The following is a 23,513-nucleotide window of genomic DNA, read 5'->3' as shown; positions in this document are numbered from 1 at the left end:
GTCAGTGCCCTGGGGAGCGAGGTCCCCTGACCACCCGCTGCAAAACAGCACAGCCACACCCCGCCACTGGCAACCAAGATGGATGGGACAGGTCAGTGTTGGGAGCAGGGTACCTGATACTCCCCACTGCAAAATAGCAAACACCACCCTGCATGTCGCTGTTTGCAAGCCAGATGCTGAGGAAGGGAGGAGGGAACCTTTCAGCTGTTCCTCTGCTGCTCCCCCAACCCCAGCTTCTCCCACCCTGAAAAATCTCTCTCTTCCAGACCCTCTCCTCAAACTCCCTGCTCTCCATGTAGGCTCTGTCAGGCAGAGCAAATGGATGGGGCTGTGTGCCTGGCGTTGAAGGTCCAGGTCAGGAGATGAATGGAAATATGAAGTTTGGGGTGTATCGTATTTGCCCCCCCCAATCTCCACTGCTGGAGGTGATTTCACAATGTCACAAATGTTGCTCTTATGTGGTGACTATGTTGCTGTTACCAAGTGGACAATACACAGTAGGCAAAGTGTTCCCAGGTGAAATGTTGCTCTTATAAGTTGTTGATGCAAACAAATGTCTACTGTACTTCTTTGTATTTGTTTTAAACCTGGTGCCTATTAATTTCATTGGGTGACCCCTGGTTCTTGTGTTACGTGAAAGGGTAAATAATTCCTTGTTCACTTTCTCTATATCATTCATGATTTTATAGACCTGTATCATATCCCCCCGTCACTCTTAGTGATCTCTTTTTCTAATTTGAACAGTCCCAGTCTTTTTAACCTCTTCTCATTTGGAAGCTGTTCCATGCCCCATGCCATTTTTGTTGCCCTTCTCTGTACCTTTTCCAATTCTAATATATTTTTTTTTGAGATGAGGTGACTAGAACTCCACATAATATTCAAGGTGTGGGCATACCATGGATTTATGAAATGATATTGTGATATTTTTTGTCGTCTTATCTACCCTTTCCTAATGTTTCGTAGCATTCTGTTGGCTTTTTTGACTGCTGTTGCACATTGAGCAGATGTTTTCCAAGAACTATTCACGATGACTGTGAAATCTTTCTTGAGTGGTGACAGCTAACTTAGACCCCATCATTTTGTATGTATTATTGGGATTATTTTTCCAATGTACATTTCTTTGCACTTACCAGTATTGAATTTCATCTGCCATTGTTGCCCAGTCACATAGTTTTGTATCTTTGGGAGATATTACTGCATTAAGTGTATGCATCATTGTGGGACAGGGATTTTATGTATTTTCATGGGGGATTGGAGGGTGGCCACAGCCCTCCCGTAACCAAGAACAGTTGGGGGGTGATTAGCCAAAATCATTCAGGTTGCGACACCTCTAGGGAGAGGCTCTCGTATACTAGTTCAGATTGGATTCTCCAGAGACCATCAGGCAAAGAGAGGCCTTTTGGATAATATTTTGAGTTTAAACTGGCTCAGGGTCCTCTTTTTGATCCGGCAAATGGACAGAACGTTCTGTCTAAGGGGGTGACCCCCAGTGCTTATGGAAGGCTTGGAAAGATTGACACCTACCAGTTGGAGTTGGGGTGACCTGAGATAAGCTTTTTAGCATGTGCATAGGTTCTTTTATTGTTTTTAATATGTTTGGTCTGTAATTCTTTCATCTTAAGAATAAATCTGTGGTAACTCATAACTTTTTGAAGTGTAGCAAAGCACAGAGGCTGGGCTGGTTAAGTTTGGCTTGCTGGGAATAACACCGTATAGGCAGGGAACTGTGCAATGACAATTCAGAAGGGAGAGAGACATTCCTCTCCTCCCAAGAGAGGTGACGGCTGAGCTATGTAGAATGGGTGCCCATGCTGGACCTCAGAGGGGGGGAATCCAGGTGCAGTTGTCGTGAACTGTGACACTTGTATATAAAATCTTTCACTTCTTAGATGTTAACATAGTTTGATCCAAGATTAAGGCCATTTTGGCCTGCAAATTGCAATCTGCAGACAATTTCAAAATCTCAGAAATTGAAATTATGTTTAGCAACACAGTGTAGAACTTCTGTATCTCCTCATGTTGCATTTTCTGGAGCAATGTAGTAATAGGAGTTTCTTGGGACAAAATGACATTTCCTGCTACCGTGTACTTCACATGAGCAGTCATGTACATATAGGGAATTAATTTTAAAGGGCTTTAATACTCATGATTTTTGCAAATTACACACCATTTCACCTTTCTGACACAAGGCAATGGATACTCAGCTTATTGTTTTGTGTCGCATGCTTTATTCTTCATCGAGGGTCTTCAGTTTTATCTTCTGATTCAGGCTTGTTGGCCTTTTTATTCCAAACTCTCTCTCCCTTCCACACCTTCCCCAAAAAGTGGCAGTTTGTGATCCAGAAACTTTTCAAATGCTTTTTAGTCAGCCAGTTCTATGCATGTAATTTTTATACAAATGTGGTGGTTAAAACACTGTAGTAGTCAGGGATTGATCGGATTAAAATTGCCTGACTGGCCCTGACATCAGCAACTGCTTGCAATTGCAAATGACTATAATGGTATTAGAGGTCATTCCCTCCTAAAATCAGCTCAAACTACTCTAACAGTATCAAGTCATCAAGTTTATAGTTTATTTTGTTATAAAGTAATATTGTCAATCCTAGAACTTCAAAAATAATTTTTTTTTTTAATTGTCTGTCTCTCCCCCTCCCCCCCCCTTAATATGTTGGTGTGTAGGCTGATTTTAACTCCACTTGCCCCACCCCTCAATGTGTTAGGGTTACTAACTCTCAAAAATGTATTGTAACACAATTTTGTCCCTTGCTGCAGGAGCCCTTGCTAGAAGATACAACCAAGAATGGGACTATATTGTGCTAGGCATTATACAAATGCTAGTAAGAGAGTGTGCTTGCCAGTGATGGGTTTGTGAAGTGGGAGCTGGAACTGAGATCCATGAAACGCATATAGGGCCACAAAACATCCATTAGATGGAAACAATTTTTAATCCTTGCTGAGCTCAATTCAGAGTGGTCAGCTACAGATGAAAGGTTCTGTAGCTCATTAGCAATGTCCTGAGGCATCCAATCTCCCACAAGTGCTAATGTTACAGCCTCAAGAAGGAGGCATGTATTCTAGAATGATAAATTTACCAAATTTATTGTGACCTTTTTGGAGCTTACTCAGGCACGATCTTCCAGTGTGGACAAACAGGGACAATCTCCCACACATTGCTCTCAGTCTTTAAACACCAATATAATAAAGTGCTGCACCCTGTTCTTAAAGGAATAGCTCTCATTAACCAAAACACAAATACTAAAAATGCCACAGTAAAACAAATATTAACTAGGGCTGTCAAGCAATTAAAAAAAATTAATCATGATTAATCAGGCGATTAAAGTGATTAATTGTGTGGTTAAACAATAATATTATACCCAATAATAGAATACAATTTATTTAAATATTTTTGGATGTTTTCTACATTTTCAAATACTGTATTTTCTGGCGTATAAGACTACTTTTTAACCCAGGAAAATCTTCTCAAAAGTCGGGGGTCGTCTTATAGGGCGGGTGCTGAAACTTCCGAGCCGGACTGGAGAATCTGCGGTCGCCGCATATGGTGGGGGGAGCTCAAAAACGGCCGCGGCCGCATCCCCGCCCGATGACAAGGTGAGGGGGCGCCTCACCGGGAAGGTGTAAGTGAAGGGCGGAGCAAGCTGCAGGCGTCCGGGACGCCCGGGGTATGGAAAAAAGAGAGAGAGCGGCGCTGTGCCAGGAAAAACACGCCTCTTTCACCCGTCTGGCCCGCCCTTGTATCCTATTACCGTACCTCCTTCTCTGCCTCTCAGATCTCGCTCCTGAGGACTGCAGTGAAGCGGCGCAGGCGCACATGTGCGAGATCTGAGAGGCAGAGAAGGAGGTAATAGGATACAAGGGCGGGCCAGACGGGTGAAAGAGGCGTGTTTGCGCTACCGCTCTGATAGTCTTGGAGACAGGGAGGGCTGGGCAGGCAGGGAGAGCTGACCAATCCAAGCAGGCTTTGTATACAACAACCAGCCAATCGCCGGTAAGGTACATCGCTTGCCGTGATTGGCTGGTTGTTGTATACTGGGTACCACATACAGTACAGCACCAGTATCTGTACCTGTTCATACAGTATAGCACCAGTACATACAGTACAGTATACAAATGTCCAACAGTCAAAACCCCATCATGGCTCCACCAGCAAGAAGAAAGAAATATGAAGCCAGTTTCAAACTTAAAGTTGTAAACTTTGCCATGGAACATAATAACTGCGCTGCTGCAAGACAATATGGAGTAACAGAAAAGATGGTTCGGGACTGGAAAGCAAATGAAAAAGCATTAAAGAGTATGCCAAGGGGTAAGTGTGCATTAAGAAGAGGCACTCCACATTGGCCAGAACTCGAAAAACATGTAGCAGACATGGTGAATGAGCATCGCCAAAACGGTTATGTAGTGACACGAAATAAAATACATTTGTTTGCACTTCAGTGGGCCAAATCTAACCCAGATCACAGCAACAGATTTAAGGCCACTGTATCCTGGTGTACTAGATTCATGGGAAGGCATAATATGGTACTGAGGCAAAAGATGAAAATTGCCCCAAAATTACCTGCAGATCTTGATAGCAAAGTAAATAGTTTCCATCGATACGTAATACAACAGCGCACTAAACATGGCTATGCGTTAAGTAGTATTGGAAATATGGATGAAACTCCAATGAATTTTGATATGGTTGGAAATAAAACTGACCATCAAAAAGGTGAAAAAACAATTTTAATTAAAACAACAGGACATGAGAAGTCCAGTTTTACAGTGGTACTAGGATGCACAGCTGATGGCGCCAAACTGAGACCAATGATTATTTTTAAAAGAAAAACAATGCCGAAATTCAGGTTCCCTGTTGGTTGTTTTGTACATGTGAATGAAAAAGGCTGGATGGATGAAGAAGGGGTAAAGCTATGGCTTGATAATGTATGGAGCAGGCGACCAGGTGGACTTATTCAAAAATGTAGTCTACTGGTGTGGGATATGTTCAGGGCTCATTTAACTCCCAGCACCAAGCAAATGCTTGCAAGACTAAACACAGATGCGGCAGTTATTCCTGCAGGATTGACATCGTTGGTACAGCCACTGGATGTGTGCCTAAACAAGCCATTTAAAGATCGCATTCAAGAACAGTGGAATGAATGGATGGTTAGCGGCGAAAAGTCATTCACAAAAGGAGGAAACATGCGTGCTCCACAGTTGGATGTTTTGTGCAAGTTTGTCATAAAAGCCTGGAATGATATTGATGCAGAAACAGTAATCAAGTCTTTCAAGAAGTGTGGCATATCAAATTCATTAGATGGTATGGAGGACGACTACTTGTGGCAAGATGAAGAGGAAGCCGAAGCTGAGACCACACCATCTGATACGGAATTCGATCCATACGATGACTGCCTTACAAATGTATCACAAGATGTCATTGATGTACTTATGATATCAGATGACGAACAGGAGGATTTTGAAGGCTTTTAAAGGGAAACTGTCACGCCAGCAAAACCTGTAAAAATACCGTAGCTTGCAGTTATGATGGGCGTTGCTAACTCGCCAGGGACTTGCCCGGCACTTGCTCTCTCTCTCTTGTTTGTTATCTTCCTCCTATCATCATCAGTTCCAGTTTGGTTGACAGCTTAGAAAACAAATAGCATGGCAGCTCCCATGGGTTTATTGTCTTATCCTTCCTTTCAGCTTTAGAGTGAATTAGGAAAAGTTTAATCCACTTGCACTGTTTTATGTTTACATGTTTGATGACAAACAGCCTTATGTTTATAAGTGACAGTTTTCCTGCTAAGTACCTGCATGTCATAAGCATTTGAATTAAAATTACCATATTGAAATCAAATCTGATGTTTTTTTAATTTTTTTTTTGGTGTGCGTTGGAAGAGGGGTAGTCTTATACGGCGAGTATATCCCAAACTCTATATTTTAACTGGAAAAGTTGGGGGTTGTCTTATACGCCCAGTCGTCTTATACACCGGAAAATACGGTATATTGATTTCAATTACAACACAGAATTCAAAGTATACAGCGCTCACTTCATATTTATTTTTGCTTACAAAACTGTTTGTGCAGTAAAAAACAAAAGAAACCGTATTTTCCAATTCACCTCATACAAGTACTGTAATGCGAGTTGCACTGACAAATGAGAATTATGTACAAAAAAAACCTGCATTCAGAAACAAAACAATGTAAAACTTTTGCGCTTACAAGTGCACTCAGTCCTACTTGTTCAGCCAATCACTCAGACAAACAATTTTGTTTACATTTGCAGGAGATAATGCTGCCCGCTTCTTGTTTACAATGTCACCTGAAAGTGAGAACAGACTTTCTCAAGGCACTGTTGTAGCTGGCGTTGCAAGATATTTACATGCCAGATGCGCTAAAGATTCATGTCATTTCATCTTCAACCATCATTCCAGAGGACACGTGTCCATGATTATGATGGGTTCTGCTCGATAACGATCCAAAGCAGAGCAGACCAATGCATGTTCACTTTCATCATCTGAGTCAGATGCCACCAGCAGAGGGTTGATTTTCTCTTTTGATGGTTTGGGTTTTGTAGTTTCTGTATTGGAGTTTTGCTCTTTTAAGACTTCTGAAAGCATGCTCCACGTCTCGTCCCTCTCAGATTTTGGAAGGCACTTAAGATTCTTAAACCTTGGGCTGAGTGCTGTAGCTGTCTTTTAGAAATCTCACATTGGTACCTTCTTTGCGTTTTATCAGATCTGCAGTGAAAGTGTTTTTTAGATGAATAATATGTGCTGGGTAATCATTTGAGACTGCTATAGTATGAAATATATGCCAGAATGTGGGTAAAACAGAGCAGGAAAACATGCTATTCTCCTCCAAGGAGTTCAGTCAAAATTTAATTAACGCATTATTTTTTTAATGAGCATCATCAGCATGGAAGCATGTTCTCTGGAATGGTGGCTGAAGCATGAAGGGGGATACGAATGTTTAGCATATCTGGCATGTAAATACTCAGCAGTGCTGGCTACAAAAATGCCATGTGAACGCCTATTCTCACTTTCTGGTGACATTGTAAACAAGAAGCGAACAGCATTATCTCCCGTAAATGTAAACAAACTTGTTTGTCTTAGTGATTGCCTGAATAAGAAGTAGGACTGAGTAGACTTGTAGATTTTGTTGTTGTTGTTACATAACTGCACTCAAAAACAAAATAATGTAAAACTTTAGAGCCTACATTTGTAAGTTGTACCTTTACGATACAGAGATTGCATTATGGATGAGGTGAATTGAAAAATACTATTGCTTTTTATTGTTTTTACAGTGCAAATATTTGCAATAAAAATAATATGAAGTGAGCATTGTATGCTTTGTATTCTGTGTTGTAATTTAAAACAATATATTTGAAAATAAATTTCAATTGGTATTCTATTGTTTGTGCGATTAAAACTGTGATGGATCGTGATTAAATTTTTTGAGTTAATCATGTGAGTTAACTGTGATTAATCGACAGCCTTAATATTAATACCCAGTTCACTTCTGCATACGTTGTATTGGAGTATAAAATAATTCCAAAAGTTACTCCAGGGTTCTTACTAGAGCTAGTCATGAATTTTCTAATGAATCCTTTTTAGTTGGAAAATGCTAATTCATTGAAACTGAAACATTTCCTGGGAGCATACCGGTTTCAGTGAAACTTTTGTAGGTCCAGGATGGAATTTCTGATCAAAACCAGAGAGAGAGAGCGTGCAACCAACCCAGGATAGCCAACAGCCTGGTGGTTAGGGTACTCAGCCTGTGGGAGACTTTGGGCTGAAGTCCCAGCTCTGCCTGATTCAGACCAGAGGCTTGGACCTAGATCTCCCACATCCCATACGAGTGGGTCGGGGACCATGGTTCTTGAATGCTGATCCAAAGGGCTTGTAGGAGCTAGTAAGTGCCAATCTGCCACCCAATGAGCTGCTAACAGTTGGCAAAAGCAAAAACTTCACCACCAAACCCCGCAACCTGGGGTCCGACGACTGCTGCCCATGACTGCAGTCCTGGGATCTGATTGGGTCCCTACTTGTATTTAAACCAAGTGCAGGAACAGGAAATTGTCCATGCAACTGGCTTTTCCCTGCTTAGGGCTGCTTCTGCCTGATTTCTAATCGTTGGTCCTGCATCCTGACAGCTGACTCCTGCTTTGCCCTCTGGCCTGGCTCAGTCTGATCTCTTGGTATCACACCCAGCCCGGCTCCTGTTCCAACCAGTAGGTCAGACTGCCCATGTCCCAGTTATGACAGTGTTCTAACCACCAGGGTATAGAGTCTCTGTCTCCAGCTGGAGCTCTTCCCCCTTGTATAACTAATCATTTGGCCAGAGAGAGAGTGACTCTATAGTCACCAAATCAGGCAGAGCATGGAACTACCTGAGCCTCAGTCTCCCACATTGCAGGTAAGTGCCATAATCACCAGACTGATGGTTGTTCTGGGGCTGAGGCAGCTCTGTCTTGCATTTTGTGAAAAACTTATGGCCTCAGTTTCATCCTGATGTACAATGGGAAAACTTTTGAAATCTCAGAGTTCTGTGTGGTGGTAAAACTGTTTCCTGCTCAGTTGTAGTCCTCACACTAACTTATGCATAAATTCTTTCCCCTCAAATGCATAATCAGGAGGGTTTGAACCCACAGCCTTCAGATCTACAGCACATACTCCTACCTCTCAAAGGGGAAAGGTAACTGGTTGGCGAAAGTATAGTGTTATCCTCTCTGTGAGCCAGCTCATACAGGGACATACAACACATGCTTTACCACTGGGTTACACAAGTATTTGAGAGAGAGAGAGAGCAGAGGAGTGCTGAGCATCATAATTCTAGTTTCTATTTGTGGTTTGTGTAGCAGCATTTTCTAGTGCTCATGGTAGTTGTGGTGGTGTCTTTTCACCAAAGGAAGATGTGGTACATTCTGTCCTGCCTTTGCATTTGGTCTCTGAAGGGTCAGGTCAGCTTCTGGAAGAAGGGGTTATTATAAGCCTCAGGAAATTAACCCCCTCTCTGAAATCTGTCCACCCATGATCAGTCTTCAAGCCCTAGAGTCTTCTCCCTGCACCCCACACTCCTTCCAGGAGAAGCTTGCTAAAGCATTTCTTGTAGCAGCTCAGATTAGGAAGTCAAATACACATCCATTCAAGCTGATCTTCTATGTAATGAGCATCATGTCATCTTTCATGGCTCTGATCCCTTGAATCAGTAAACCTCCCTTCCTTCACCTAGTTTTCTGGCTCAGTAGATTCTGCGTGCAGGGAAAGATTACCTTAGCTCTAGCAGTCCAGCACTGCTGGAGGCATCCCAATGAATTTCTCCAGGGAGTGCGTGCCTCTGCTGGATTTTTAGGCGAGCAGTCATCACCAGAGGTGCAAGACTGGATGGGGATTCTTTCTCATCCCGGAGATCTTGGTTCCTCATCAAACTTCTTGAGCTGCAAATGGGAAGATTGGTCTTCAGATTACAAGTGATTAACCCAGCACTGATGTCAAATAAATAAGCAGGGAAACATTAGCAAAAGAAGCCCTGATCCTGATAAACTGGGCAGAACACATCTGATCATTGAAATACCACTTGCCAAGCCTGTGTTCAGACTTCAAGTGAAGTGGCTGAGTCCCATTTGCCAGGGAAATCGGAAATGTATCTGAAGTTTTCCGATGACAACTTCTCAATGCTTGCAGATCTGCAGCAACCAGTAATTCCAAGCTTCCACTCTTCCAGAGTTGCCAAGAAAAGGAGGGCTTCTGTGTGAAAGACATCATGTTCCTAGGGTGACCAGATGTCCCGATTTTATAGGGACAGTCCCGATATTTGGGGCTTTTTCTTGTATAGATGTCTATTACCCCCCACCCCCTGTCCCGATTTTTTCACACTTGCTGTCTGGTCACCCTACATGTTCCCCATCTCTTGAGTTCACCTAATGTATACCTGTCTTTCTGATCATTTGTCCTGATGAAACTAAAAGTAGACAAAATAAGTCTGATTTTGATTGCCCCTGATTCTAGTAGTACTCTGACCTGTCGGCCTTTGGTAGGAGATTATCTTCCCATCGCTTGAGTCAAAAGTCCAGTGTGTCACAAGACTTCAGAAAAGTTGTTTTAAAGGGTCAGCTCATGAAATAGAATCCCTGGTTTATGAGACCATGTCAACAAGGTTAGTCTCCACCACCTTGCTGATATATAGTAACATTATGCACAAAAAGAACCTCCTAAAATACCTGTCGCTAGTGTATCTGAGCACAAGATTGCTTATAGCTTTTTACTACTTCATGGGTGTGGCGTTTTTTTCAGGAAGATGTTGGTTACCATTAGGCTTTTAGGGGTCTGGCATTCACCCTGCAGGCCACTAAAGGGCAAACAATCTAATAGAAAACCCTTTTATGTTCTCAAGAACCAGGTGACCAGCATAACTTAAAATATCTCTGCTAGACTGCACCATATTAAAGTTTGGAGTCAAAATTTGGTTTTGTTTAACCTCTCCAGGGGTAAGGGCCTATTCCCTAAGAGGCAAAGTCACTTCGTGGGCTGAGAGAATCTCTGAGATGTGATATTCTAGGTAGTGACCTGGCAATCACACCACACCAGTAGTCAATATTTCAGAATCTATATCAGCACTTTAGTGAATATGGATTATTTGGATGCAGTGTTTTTTAGGAGCCGTACTCCAGTACGTTCCCTCTCCTCACCACCCTTTCTATCTCAGCCTATTGAGGGTTTACCTTGAGGTACTGCTATGCATAGCTTAGATGCCAGTGTTAAGCTGTTCACCGAAAGGGAGATTTTGGTCTTGGTTTGTAACTGATTTTTCTGAACAAACCTGGGGTAAATCAATTGTTGTTTTAACCAAGAGGCACTCCACTGAGCAAAAAGTGACTTTTGTCCTTTTTTGTTTTTTTACATAAAAGCATCAACAGCTTTTGAGATTAGATGTAAATCCACTAGTGTAATTAACCGGTGCCTGACACCAGGAAAATTGAACCTGCTTCCCAAAATGCACTAAGTATCAAATATGAAAAATATGTATCGCTGACTGGCAATATTGTGCATGGTTAGTAGCAATCATGTTTAAACAGCTTATAAGTGGTCTGCTATATAAGGTGTATGTTGGACAATAAAAGTAGTAAATTATTGTAGATACTGAACACTGTAATGCTGTGTTGTAGTTGGAAGAAGAAAATACTTTAGTGCAGGACGTAGCAGGTGCCCTGAAGACTAATTTTGGTAAGCATCTCCTAAATAAAGGGTTGTTTTACATTTCACTTTTCTGAGGATGCAATTTGCAACTTCTACATTTATTTTAGCTTCGGATTATGTGCATGAGTATGTTATTGAAAAAGACAATCTGTGTGCAGTCAGCGAAGTGGAATTGGAGATCCTGCTAAAAACTAAACCAACCAACCCTTTGTTTTTTGTTTCCTAAGCAGAAGCTTCACTATGAGGCGGGGTGGATGGAGGAAACGAGCCAGCAATGACGATGGCTGGGGGATATGGGTATGTTTAAAACCAAAAGGCTTTTTATTGAAAGAGTAAATAAATGCATTGTTGTTGACACTTTTTTTTTTTTTTTTAAATACATAATGTGTAAAGGGCTTCAAAACACACATACATATATTTGCTCCACTTGAAAGAGACCATCAGATTAAAAATCATTCCAAAAAACACATGTCCTGACTTTCAGAGATGTTCAGCAAAGCCATCCAATAAATTGCACTTATTTACCAGTCCATGTTCACTGGGTCTTATTTTAACATTCCAAACTCTTGAGCAACTTTCAACAGCCTCCAGTTTAAAAACAAAAGAACAACTTATTGAAAAAATTAATGTTTTCTCCACTCTTTTCTCTCCCCCCCCTCCCCTTGGAAAAAATAATAGTTTGATCTTACACCAAAGATGGGCCGTTTGATATCTTTTATCCCTGCAGAGTAGGAATAGGAGCTTTTTTGCCATTGGGGAGATTGTATGATAGGTCCATTTTTGAGAAATTTGAAGTTACAATTTTCCTCTTCATCTAAGTCCTTTACAGTTGGACATGTGGCAACGAAGGCACCTAAATTTAGATAAGTGTATACTACGCCACCATGTGTCATGTACATGTAGGAAGAAAGAATTCATGAATTATTTCAGGAAAATTCTATGGCCTGTATATTCAGGAGGTCAGACTAGATGATCACAAAGGCCCCTTTTGGCCTTGGAATCTCTGAAGGTTAATGGATTTGAGTCTCTACCCTATCCTTAGAGCACATAGGCCACGAATTACCAGCCAAACTCACTCTCTGTGGCTTTATTTATTTTCATTTGACTTTATTACTAACTCAAACAATAAGGAAACATAAACCCCAGCCTAAGCTTCCTCCCTGAGCTTGACTTTTCCTAGGGTTTCTCCAGAACTTCCTCTGAACTAGATCATTCTCTCTCAGAGAGCCATTCCCATGTCCTTTACAGCCAGAGTAGAGCCACACCTTCACAGCAGGTGTGCAGACCTAAAGTCCTCCTGTGTGGGATTCTGCCACCTGGGAGAGTAAACGAAGAGCCTTGCCACGTTGCTAGCATGGTGCAACTGTTTAATCAGCAGGAGTTTGGATTAAATATATTACTCATGGTTTGGAGAAACCGCATATGAATTTTGCAGTTCATCCAAAATGAGTTTCAGGAGGGAAAACCAAATTTATACAAACTATTTTCAGGATGGAATATCTGATTGAGTTTACAGTTTTGTTGAAACTGATCTGTTTCGTACCTAGGCATCAAAAAGTGAAAATAGTTGTTGCTTTGGTTCATGTTTAATCTTCTCTTTTATTTAAATTATAGGGAGGATACATGTCTGCAAAGGTCCAGAAACTGGAGGATCAGTTCCAGTCAGATGCGGTTATACAGCATCAGAAGGATGGAACTTCATCCAATATCTTTAGTGGAGTTGCCATCTATGTCAATGGCTTTACAGGTGAGGTTTTCATTTTTCTCCGAAACATTAAGTGATTCTCGTTTATACTAATGCCTCTCTACACTGCTGGTGAGGTATAAAGGAGCCTTATTGTAAATTATAATCAGGCCTTAAATATGTATAGCTGATTAAGAACCTGCAGTGGTATAAATAAAATTTAGTTATGATTGTAAAATGTTCCTTGGAAATTTATGGTTAAGGCTCAGGTGGCTTTCTATACAAAATCATTTTCTTCAACTAGTCATAATGTGACAAAAAAATATTGTTCCACTTGAAACTTTACAAGCTTGGGTCTCAGGCTGGAGTTTTTTCCTAAATTCGGCAGAATTTGGTCTTAAAAGTTTGAGTTACCAGAACACTCCCAATAAAATATTAAGTTGGATGGGTCTTTTCACTCAAGTCAGAGAGCTTAATTTAAAAAACTGAAACTTGATTAGTCGTCCTAGGGCTAATAATTTTGTCTACTTAAGAAAAAAAGATGCTTTAAAATAATATCCATCAGCCATCAAATCAGAATGGCTACTGAAACATTCCATAATGGCATCTATTTTTATTTTTCAATTCTGAATGTAAGCATTTTTTCACCATTTAATTATATGTATGGCCATTGACATTGTCATTAAGCAAGATGTGGACCAATTGGAGAGAGTCCAGAAGAGAGGAAGAAAAATGATAAAAGGTTTAGAAACAGGGCCTATGAAGAAGGGTTAAAAAAATGGGCCATATTTCATCTTGAGAAAAGAAGACTGAGGGGGAATTCGATAAGTCTTCAAATATGTTAAAGGCTGGTGTAAAGATAATGTGATCAGTTGTTCTCCATGTTCACGGAAGGTAGGAAAAGATGTAATCAGTTTAATCTGCAGCAAGATTAGATATTAGGAAATACTTTCTAACTGTAAGAATAGTTAAGGAGTGGAACAGGTTACAAGGGAGGTTGTGGAATTCCTGTCATTGGAGGTTTTTAAAAGCAGATTAAACAAATATCTGCAATGGATGGTCCAGGTATACTTGGTCCTACCTCAGTGTACTGGGAGGGACTAGATGACCCTCGAGGTCGTTTCCAGACCTTCGTTTCTATGATTCTGTGATGATTGGCAGTAAATGTTTTTCCATCTATCATGTGAATTATTATTGAAATTGAACTTAGGGATCTGGAAATCCAATAAATTTATATAGTGTTTAAAGAGTTTTTAATTCTGCACCCAGGATAATCCTAACTTTGCATTTCCAAACTATTGATCATGGAGTATCCCAGTCACATTATCAGGTAGCAGATACATTGGGTATGATGATCAAATTTACAGTTTGGTGGATGGAGTGGGCTCTTCAGTGCATCATGTCTGAGACAATGAGCCTTATGAATTGACTACGGGGGGATGAGAGAGAAATAGATGTATGTTGCTTTTAAGGGGCTATTCAGATAAAATAGTCTGTGATTAGGTTAGTAAATGTGTTGTGGGGAGTAGGGTTGTAAGATTCATCTACAGGATTTAGGCACACATTTCTCCTGGGTTCCACAAAGAAACCCAGAAGCCTTTTTGAAATCTTCCAGAAGCCACTGTTTCAGGGAGCTGTACAGGGGATTTTGGGATAGGTACCCATTCAACAGTACAACTGCAGTGGTGTTGAGCAGCACTGGTGTGTGCACAAGGCAAAACTGAAACAGACACGAAAACCAAAATAACCTGGCTGGCATGGCCATGCTGCACCACTGGCACTTAGTACACTCTTACTGGTTCAGTTTTTAGCATAGGACCAATTAGTTGAAATCTTTTGTGTGTGTTTTCTTTAAAACAGTGGCTCTCAACTTTTCCAGATAACTGTACCTCTTTCAGGAGTCTGATTCGCCTTGCGTACCCCCAAGTTACACCTCTATTTAAAACCTACTTGTTTACAAAAATCAGACCTAAAAATCCAAAAAGTGTCACAGCACGCCATTACTGAAAAATTGCTTACGTTCTCATTTTTACCATACAATTATAAAATCAACTGGAATATAAATATTGTACTTTCACTTCAGTGTATAGTATGATGATGATGGGCGATCACTCGTTACTGAGTATGATCATATTTCATGGAAGTTATGGGTCCTCAGGTGGCTAATAAGGCCAATCCTTGAACCACAAGTTCTATTGGAATGAAGACAGATGTTTTCAGGCTCAGCAGGAGGCTGTTGACCATGACTGGAAGCCAGTCTCTCCTTCCTTCTGTGCCTCTTGTCCTCTTCAGCTTGTCGGCGAGCAAGTTCAAAATGCAGGGACCATCACGTAGGACTTCACTCCATTTTAAGCGATCCTGGGCAAGTGTCTCCCAAGTGTCAATGCCAATATTACACTTTTTTTAGGTTGTCCTTCAGTAAGTCCTTATAACGCTTCTGTTGTCCATACACTTCTTTCAGCTGAGACACCAAACCTGTTTTGGAAGGCAATGGTCTGGCATTCGGACAGTGTGACCAGTCCAGCAGAATTGCTGATGGATGACTGTTGCCTTGATACTGGTGGTCTTTGCCTCTTCCAGGACACTAATATAGGTGTGTCTGTCTTCCCATTTGATTTTCAGAATCTTACGAAAGCAGCGTTGATGGTGCCTCTCAAGGACTTTCATGTGGTGTCTATAGGTTGTCCAAGTTTCGGACCCATACAACAGTGTTGGGAGAGTAGCAGCTTGATAAACAAGAAGCTTGGTGTTTGTTCGAATGTCGTGATCTTCAAAAACCCTATGCCGTAAACAAGAAAAAACTACACTAGCACAGCTCGGGCGATACTGAATTTCTGCATCAATGTCTGCCTTGGATGAAAGATGACTTCCAAGGCAGAGGAAATGATCGACATTCTCCAGTGTAACTCCATTGCTTTTGATAGACGGGGCATGTAATACCTCTTTTGGAGAGGGCTGATAGAGCACTTTAGTCTTCTTGATATTAAGAGTGAGACCAAGACATGCGTAAGCATCAGCAAACACATTCAAGATAGTTTGAAGATCTTTCTCAGAGTGGGCAAAGATTGCGTTGTCATCAGCTTACTGAAGTTCCACAATAGATGTTTTGGACATCTTACTCTTGGCTTTAAGCCTGCTAAGCCTGAACAGCTTTCTGTCCATTCTGTAAATGATTTCAACGCCAACTGTAAACTTCCCAGCAACTAGGTAAAGAATGATGGCGATAAAAAACGCAAATATGGTTGGAGTGGTGATGCAGCCCTGTTTTACTCCTGTTTGTACTTTGAAAGGTTCACTCTGGGAGCCAGTGCTGCTCAGAATGTCACTTTTATATTATCATGAAGCAATTTTAGGACATTGGATGTCCTGATAAATACATCAGTCTTAGAAAGTACAGTCCAAAGGACATGGCGATTCACTGAATCAAAGGCTTTAGTTAAATCAATAAAAGTCATGTACAGTGGTTGGTTTTGCTCCCGACACTTTTCTTGCAGCTGCCGTGCTGTGACGATCATATCCACAGTTCCACGACGTGGTCGGAAACCGCTCTGTGACTCCGATTAAAATTTCTTCTGACAGGCAGAAGGCAAGTTGCAAAGATCTGCACCAGAACTTTGCCCGCAATGGCTAGGAGGAAGATACCACGATAATTTTCACTATCCGCTTTATCCCCTTTCTTGAAGAGGGTGACCATTTCACTGGGTATCTCCTCCTTTATCCAGATTTTAAGAATAAGCCGGTAAAGCTGCCGAATTAGCTCTGGTCCACTGTCTTCAAAGATTTCAATGGGGATCCCATCTAGACCTGCTGCCTTGTTGTTCTTCATCTGCTTAGTGGCATTGTGTACCTCGTACAAATTAGGAGGGTCTCCGAGCTCATCCCTAAATGGCCGTTGTGGGATTTGCTCAAGGACTTCATCTGCAATCATAGAATTACGGTTAAGGAGATCGTCAAAATGTTCTTTCCAGTGAGAATTGATGGCTTTGTTGTCCTTCAGAAGTGTGGTTCCATCCTTAAAGCAAAGAGAATTCATACCATGGCAATTTGGTCCATAAACAGCCTTGTGTGGCATTAAAGAAACCACATGTATTGTGGTCTGTGAGATGTTGGAGTTCTTGTGCTTTCTCAGTCCACCATTTGTTCTTGAGTTTTCTGGTTTTACCTTGGACTTCCGCCCTCACCTTGGCATGGGCTTCTCTCTTTATATTACAATTTGTCATTCTGCCAAACACGAAATACCATTCTCTTCTCATTAATGAGTTGTTCAGTTTCAGCATCATTCTCATCAAAGCAGTCCTGATGTTTTCTGGTTTGGTAGCCTATGGTCTCCTCACAGGCATTGGTGATTACTCAACTGGCTCCAGTGTTCCTCAGTTTCTTCCGGAAACTCTGATTGGAGCCGTTCTTCTAAGACTGCTTGGAAGTGGTCATGCTTAATAGGGTCCTTCAAATCTTCAACTTGTGCCTGCCCTTCTTTTGCAGACTTCATTTGGGAGTGATCTTAATTTTCATTGTGGATCGAATGAGGCAATGATCAGTCCAACAGTCATCAGCACTTGTCATTGCTCTTGTGAGAAGTACGTCACTACGATCTCGGGTACGAACTATAAATGTAGTCGAGGAGATGCTAGTGCTTTGACCGTGAGTGACTCCAAGATGTTTTGAACTTTTCCTTTTGTCAGAAGAGAGTGTTCGTAACAATAAGTTCATGTTCAGCACACTTGGTCAGGAGCAGAATTCCATTTGAATTTCTTTTGCCAACTCCCTTCTTTCCCAAATGATGCCTTCCACAGGTCTGAGTCTCGTCCCACACATGCATTGAAATCCCCCAGAAGGATGATCTTGTCTTCTGTAGGAGTCTCCGATAAAATGGTTTCCAGCTGAGAATAATAATCTTCTTTTACATTCTCATCAGCATCCAGTGTCGGTGCATAGGCGCTCACAATAGTTGCCTGTTCATTTTTGGTGAGCCTCAATTGGAGTGTCATAAACCGCTTGTTGATGCCAACAGGTACCTCATAGAGGCACCTTACGAGCTTGTTCTTTATACCAAAGCCCACTCCATGCAATCGGGGTTCATCTATAGATTTTTCCCTTCCAGAAATAGGTGTATCCTCCTTTCTCCTCCCTCACCTGTCCTTCATCATCTCTTCTAGTTTCGGACAAAGCAGCAATATCGATGTTAAACCGACTCAATTCACGAGCACTAATGGCTGTACGTCGCTCTGGTCGGTCGCTGTTTTGAGTTGTCCATCAGGGTACGTACGTTCCAAGTTCCAAAGTTGAATAGTTTCTTACATTTTTGACCGCTGAGGTGGTGATCCTGCTGGATGTGCCTATCCAGCCAGGGAAAACAGAGGCAAGACTATTTTTAGGGTACCTTTTATAACCCCTACTCCAGGTGGGGTAAGCAGAGTGGATCCTAAAAAGGATTGCTCAGTCGTGGGTGCAGTGGCCAAGATGCTTGACCTGCCTCAATCCTCGAGCAAGGCGACTGTGTATCACACACCCGCTGCCTGTGTGTCGGTCTGTAACTAGAAACTTCCAGATTTCACTGCCCTGTTCCCGTCGCTGATCACCACCGGACTTTTGACTTGTGCAGTGTTATTTTTCCCTAAAACTGGAAGATGCCTGTGCGGGACTTCTTTTAAAGTGGGGAGACTGGTGCACAACAGTCACCACACTATCCTTGACAGGTAGAGGACTTGAAACCAATGGCCTGGGCACCATGATGATGGGAGATCCTCTATTTGCTGCAGCCTTCATCCACCTTCACAGCCGTTGTAACATTTCACAACAGTTTCACCTCCATTGTGCAGTTACCTTCCGTCTGCTCTGCTGTTGTCTGGAATCTAGCCCTTGACCATTCTGCCATGGGTAGCCCTAAGGGAATACATGACTCCAGGCAGCATTGCTTTCGGGGTCATTGAGACACACAAGCCTCTCCACCACTACAAGGTGGTGGTCCATGGAGAGGAGTGTACAGTAACTCGTCCCGGTTAACGTTTCAATGTTAAATTGCTGATCAATTAGGGAACATGCTCGTTTAAAGTTGTGAAATGCTCCCTTCTAACGTCATTTGGTAGCCGCCTGTTTTGTCCACTGCTTGCAGGAAGAGCAGCCCGTTGCAGCTAGCTGGTGGGTGGTTGGAACCAGGGTTCACCAGCAGCCCTCCCTATCAGCTCCCCACTCCCCTAAGTTCCCGGTGCAGCAGCTGCCTGCAGTTCAGCTGTGTCCCTCCCCTCCACTGCCATGTGCTGCTCCTGCCCTCTACCTTGGAGCTGCTCCCAGAGACTCCTGCTTGCTGTGCGGGGGGAGGGGGGAAGAGGAGGGCTAATGTCAGGGTGTCTCCCCCTCCCCCCTGCTCCTGCACCCTGCTTACCCCATCTTCCATAGAGCGGGGGGAGGGGAGACACACTATGGAGGGAGCTTCTAGACAGTAGCTGTGGTCTCAGGAGATCTCAGCAAGCTGACTTAATTAACAGGGCATGTACTTAAGCCTGGGGTCAGCTACTTAAAGGGGAAATAACAAGGAGTTTGGTGGCACCTTAAAGACTAACAGATTTATTTGGGCACAAGCTTTCGTGGGTAAAAACCTCACTTCTTTGGATGCATAGAGTGAAAGTTACAGATGCGGGCATTATATACTGACACATGGAGAGCAGGGAGTTACTTCGCAAGTGGAGAACCAGTGTTGACAGGGCCAATTCAGTCAGGGTGGATGTAGTCCACTCTCAGTAGTAGATGAGGAGGTGTCAATTCCAGGAGAGGAAAAGCTGCTTCTGTAATGAGCCAGCCACTCCCAATCCTTATTCAAGCCCAGATTAATGGTGTTAATGGTCTGTTACAGATTTAAGTCACTATCATTGAACAAAAAAACTTCAGAAACAGACTTCAAAGATCAGAGGGGTAGCCGTGTTAGTCTGAATCTGTAAAAAGCAACAGGGTCCTGTGGCACCTTTGAGACTAACAGAAGTACTGGGAGCATAAGCTTTCGTGGGTAAGAACCTCACTTCTTCAGATGCAAGTAATGGAAATCTCCAGAGGCAGGTATATATCAGTGTGGAGTTAACGAGGTTAGTTCAATCAGGGAGGGTGAGGTGCTCTGCTAGCAGTTGAGGTGTGAACACCAAGGGAGGAGAAACTGTTTCTGTAGTTGGATAGCCATTCACAGTCTTTGTTTAATCCTGATCTGATGGTGTCAAATTTGCAAATGAACTGGAGCTCAGCAGTTTCTCTTTGGAGTCTGGTCCTGAAGTTTTTTTGCTGTAAGATGGCTACCTTAACATCTGCTATTGTGTGGCCAGGGAGGTTGAAGTGTTCTCCTACAGGTTTTTGTATATTGCCATTCCTGATATCTGACTTGTGTCCATTTATCCTCTTGCGTAGTGACTGTCCAGTTTGGCCAATGTACATAGCAGAGGGGCATTGCTGGCATATGATGGCATATATAACATTGGTGGACGTGCAGGTGAATGAGCCGGTGATGTTGTAGCTGATCTGGTTAGGTCCAGTGATGGTGTTGCTGGTGTAGATATGTGGGCAGAGTTGGCATCGAGGTTTGTTGCATGGGTTGGTTCCAGAGTTAGAGTTGTTATGGTGCGGTGCGTGGTTGCTGGTGAGAATATGCTTAAGGTTGGCAGGTTGTCTGTGGGCGAGGACTGGCATGCCTCCCAAGGTCTGTGAAAGTGAGGGATCATTGTCCAGGATGGGTTGTAGATCACTGATGATGCGTTGGAGAGGTTTAAGCTGAGGACTGTAGGTGATGGCCAGTGGAGTTCTGTTGGTTTCTCTTCTGGGCCTGTCTTGTAGCAGGAGGCTTCTGGGCACACGTCTGGCTCTGTTGATTTGTTTCTTTATTTCCTTGTGTGGGTATCGTAGTTTTGAGAATGCTTGGTGAAGATCTTGTAGGTGTTGGTCTCTGTCTGAGGGGTTGGAGCAGATGCGATTGTACCTCAGTGCTTGGCTGTAGACGATGGATCGTGTGGTGTGACCGGGGTGGAAGCTGGAGGCATGAAGGTAGGCGTAGCGGTCGGTGGGTTTTCGGTATAGGGTGGTGTTAATGTGGCCATCGCTTATTTGTATGGTGGTGTCCAGGAAGTGGACCTCCCGTGTAGATTGGTCCAGGCTGAGGTTGATGGTGGGGTGGAAGCTGTTGAAAGCATGGTGGAATTCTTCCAGGGTCTCCTTCCCATGGGTTCAGATGATGAAGATGTCATCAATATAGCGTAGGTAGAGAAGAGGCATGAGTGGACGAGAGCTGAGGAAGCGTTGTTCCAGGTCAGCCATAAAAATGTTGGCATATTGTGGGGCCATGCGGGTGCCCATAGCGGTGTCACTGGTCTGGAGGTATATATTGTCACCAAATTTGAAATAATTGTGCGTGAGGATAAAGTCACAGAGCTCAGCAATAAGTTGTGCTTCAAAGAGACTTCAAAGAGAAACAGCAGAACTAAAATTCATTTGCAAAATTAACACCATTAATTAATTTTACTTTTAATTTCTGAAATGTTGTTTTTATGATTGGTTTTTACGGAATTCCTTGCTTTCTGTATAATTCAGGAATTAACTGGGCAGGTTCTAACTGGAGCTGACGTATTGGCAGTTGGTCAGTGCTTGTAAGCAAAGAGAGGCTTTTCCTCAACTACTAATAATTTCAGAGAGCCAAAAGCTGAAGAGCTTGAGAGAGTTTTCCACCTGAGCTGGAATCTCAAAAGTAGGAATCCTGTGATAATATCAAAAAAGAGTTATAAGAAGTAATTTCTCTTACTTCCTAGGAATAAACTGCTTTCTATCAAGGCCATATACAGCATTTCATTCATTGCATGTGGGAAAATACCAATCAAAAGATGTGGAGGAAATTCTCTGATTTTGTTGTGTGTTGATGCTTATGTAAAATGGGCCTTGTTTAACATTTTTAAATGAACCTGACTATGAAATCTTTGTTTTTGAAGCAGTCTTTCGAGAAATGACAGTTTGCCTAAACTTCTGTGGCTTTGTTTACTTGTATTTTGAATAAATGACTTAAGTCTCCTAAGTAATTACTGGATTTTCAGAAAAAAGTTGCTCTGCATTTTAATCAACCATGGTTTTAGATTTCTGAATTTCTGTGATTCCATAAGTGTTCTCAGGGACAAAAAATGCAGGAATACTACTTGTACAGTTAGATTTTTGTTAATTTTACAGATCCTTCAGCTGATGAATTAAGGAGGTTAATGATGTTGCATGGTGGCCAATACCATGTGTACTATTCCAGATCCAAAACAACGCACATCATTGCCACAAATCTTCCAAATGCCAAAATAAAAGAACTGAAAGGGGAAAAGGTGGTTCGACCAGAATGGATCGTAGAAAGGTAAAATTAGAAGGATGGTGATCTGACTGTTTAGTTTTGCATTTGGTTCATTTCAATGGGAGCAGGCTTCTCCCTTTAAAAAAAGAAAAAGTCTAGAAAAACTACATTCTGAATGGTTGTATTAGGATAGATTTATGGTTTTATTTTTAATTGAGTATTGTATTTTTTTTTTTTATAATCCAATTTGTTTTTCTTAGTTTATCAGACCACTCACTAGAAAAATGGCAATTTCTGAAAAAACAATCTTGCATATTTGCATGATGGCCTCAAAACATAGAAAAGTAGATCTTGAGGGGGCTTCGAGAGGCCATCTAGTCCATTCCCCTCGTACAGGGACAGGACCAACTATACCTAGACCAGGGGTCGGCAACCTTTCAGAAGTGGTGTGCCAAGTCTTTATTTCTTCACTCTAATTTAAGGTTTCGTGTGCCAGTAATACATTTTAACATTTTTAGAAGATCTCTTTCTAGAAGTCTGTAATATATAACTAAACTATTGTTGTATGTAAAGTAAATAAGGTTTTTAAAATGTTTAAGTAGCTTCACTTAAAATTAAATTAAAATGCAGAGCCCCCGGACTGGTGGCCAGGACCCGGGCAGTGTGAGTGCCACTGAAAATCAGCTCACGTGCCGCCTTTGGCATACATGTCATAAGTTGCCTACCCCTGTGCTAGACCATCCCTGACAGCTGTTTCTCTACCCTGTTCTTAAAAACCTGCAACGATGGGGATTCCACAATCTCCCTTTGTAACCTATTCCAGTACTTAACTGTATAGTTAGTAGGATTTTCCTAATATTGAACCTAAATCACCCTTAACACAGATAAAGCTGATTACTTCTTGTCCTGCCTTCGGTAGATGTGGTGAACATCTGATCATAATTATCTTTATTACAGCCTTTAACGTATTTAGAGACTGTTACCATATTTTCTCCTCAGTCGTCTTTTCTCAGGACTAAATTTACCCAGTATTTTAACCTTTTCTCATAGGTCACGTTTTCTAAATCTTTTATAATTTTAGCTGCTCTCCTCTGGGTTCTCTCCAACTTTATGCACTTCTTTCTTGAAGCATGGCTTCCAAAACTGGACACAGCCCTCCACTTGAGTCCTCACCAGTGCCAAGGAGAGCAGAACAATTTTGATGGAGTGATATATTAATTCTGCTATTCTTTTTCTCTTTTTCCGCATGGTATAGATATCTTGCGTTTTAATCTGTCATGTAAGACTTATGAATAAGGTGTAACTTGAATGTGTGAGCTAGTCCTTTTGTGTTTGGCTATCGTCAGAT

General features: G+C 42.0%; 1 protein-coding gene across 2 annotated transcripts in view; it reads left to right on the top strand.

Moving 5' to 3' along the window:
- Positions 1-23,513, top strand: part of REV1 (REV1 DNA directed polymerase) — a 100,263-nt gene that overhangs the window by 7,390 nt on the left and 69,360 nt on the right. For both annotated transcript variants that reach the window (XM_034757972.1, XM_034757970.1), the window contains 3 exons: positions 11,420-11,486; positions 12,804-12,936; positions 22,060-22,228. In XM_034757972.1, coding sequence (XP_034613863.1) covers positions 11,430-11,486; positions 12,804-12,936; positions 22,060-22,228 — 359 coding nt within the window. In that variant the 5' untranslated portion in view covers positions 11,420-11,429. Of the gene's footprint in view, positions 1-11,419; positions 11,487-12,803; positions 12,937-22,059; positions 22,229-23,513 lie in introns of those variants that run through there.

The sequence above is a fragment of the Trachemys scripta genome, chromosome 1 (genome assembly GCF_013100865.1).
Source record: "Trachemys scripta elegans isolate TJP31775 chromosome 1, CAS_Tse_1.0, whole genome shotgun sequence".
Classification (NCBI taxonomy): Eukaryota; Metazoa; Chordata; order Testudines; family Emydidae; genus Trachemys; species Trachemys scripta.
The sequence above is the reverse complement of the archived record's forward strand: the minus strand, read 5'-3'. Positions and strand labels throughout refer to the sequence as shown.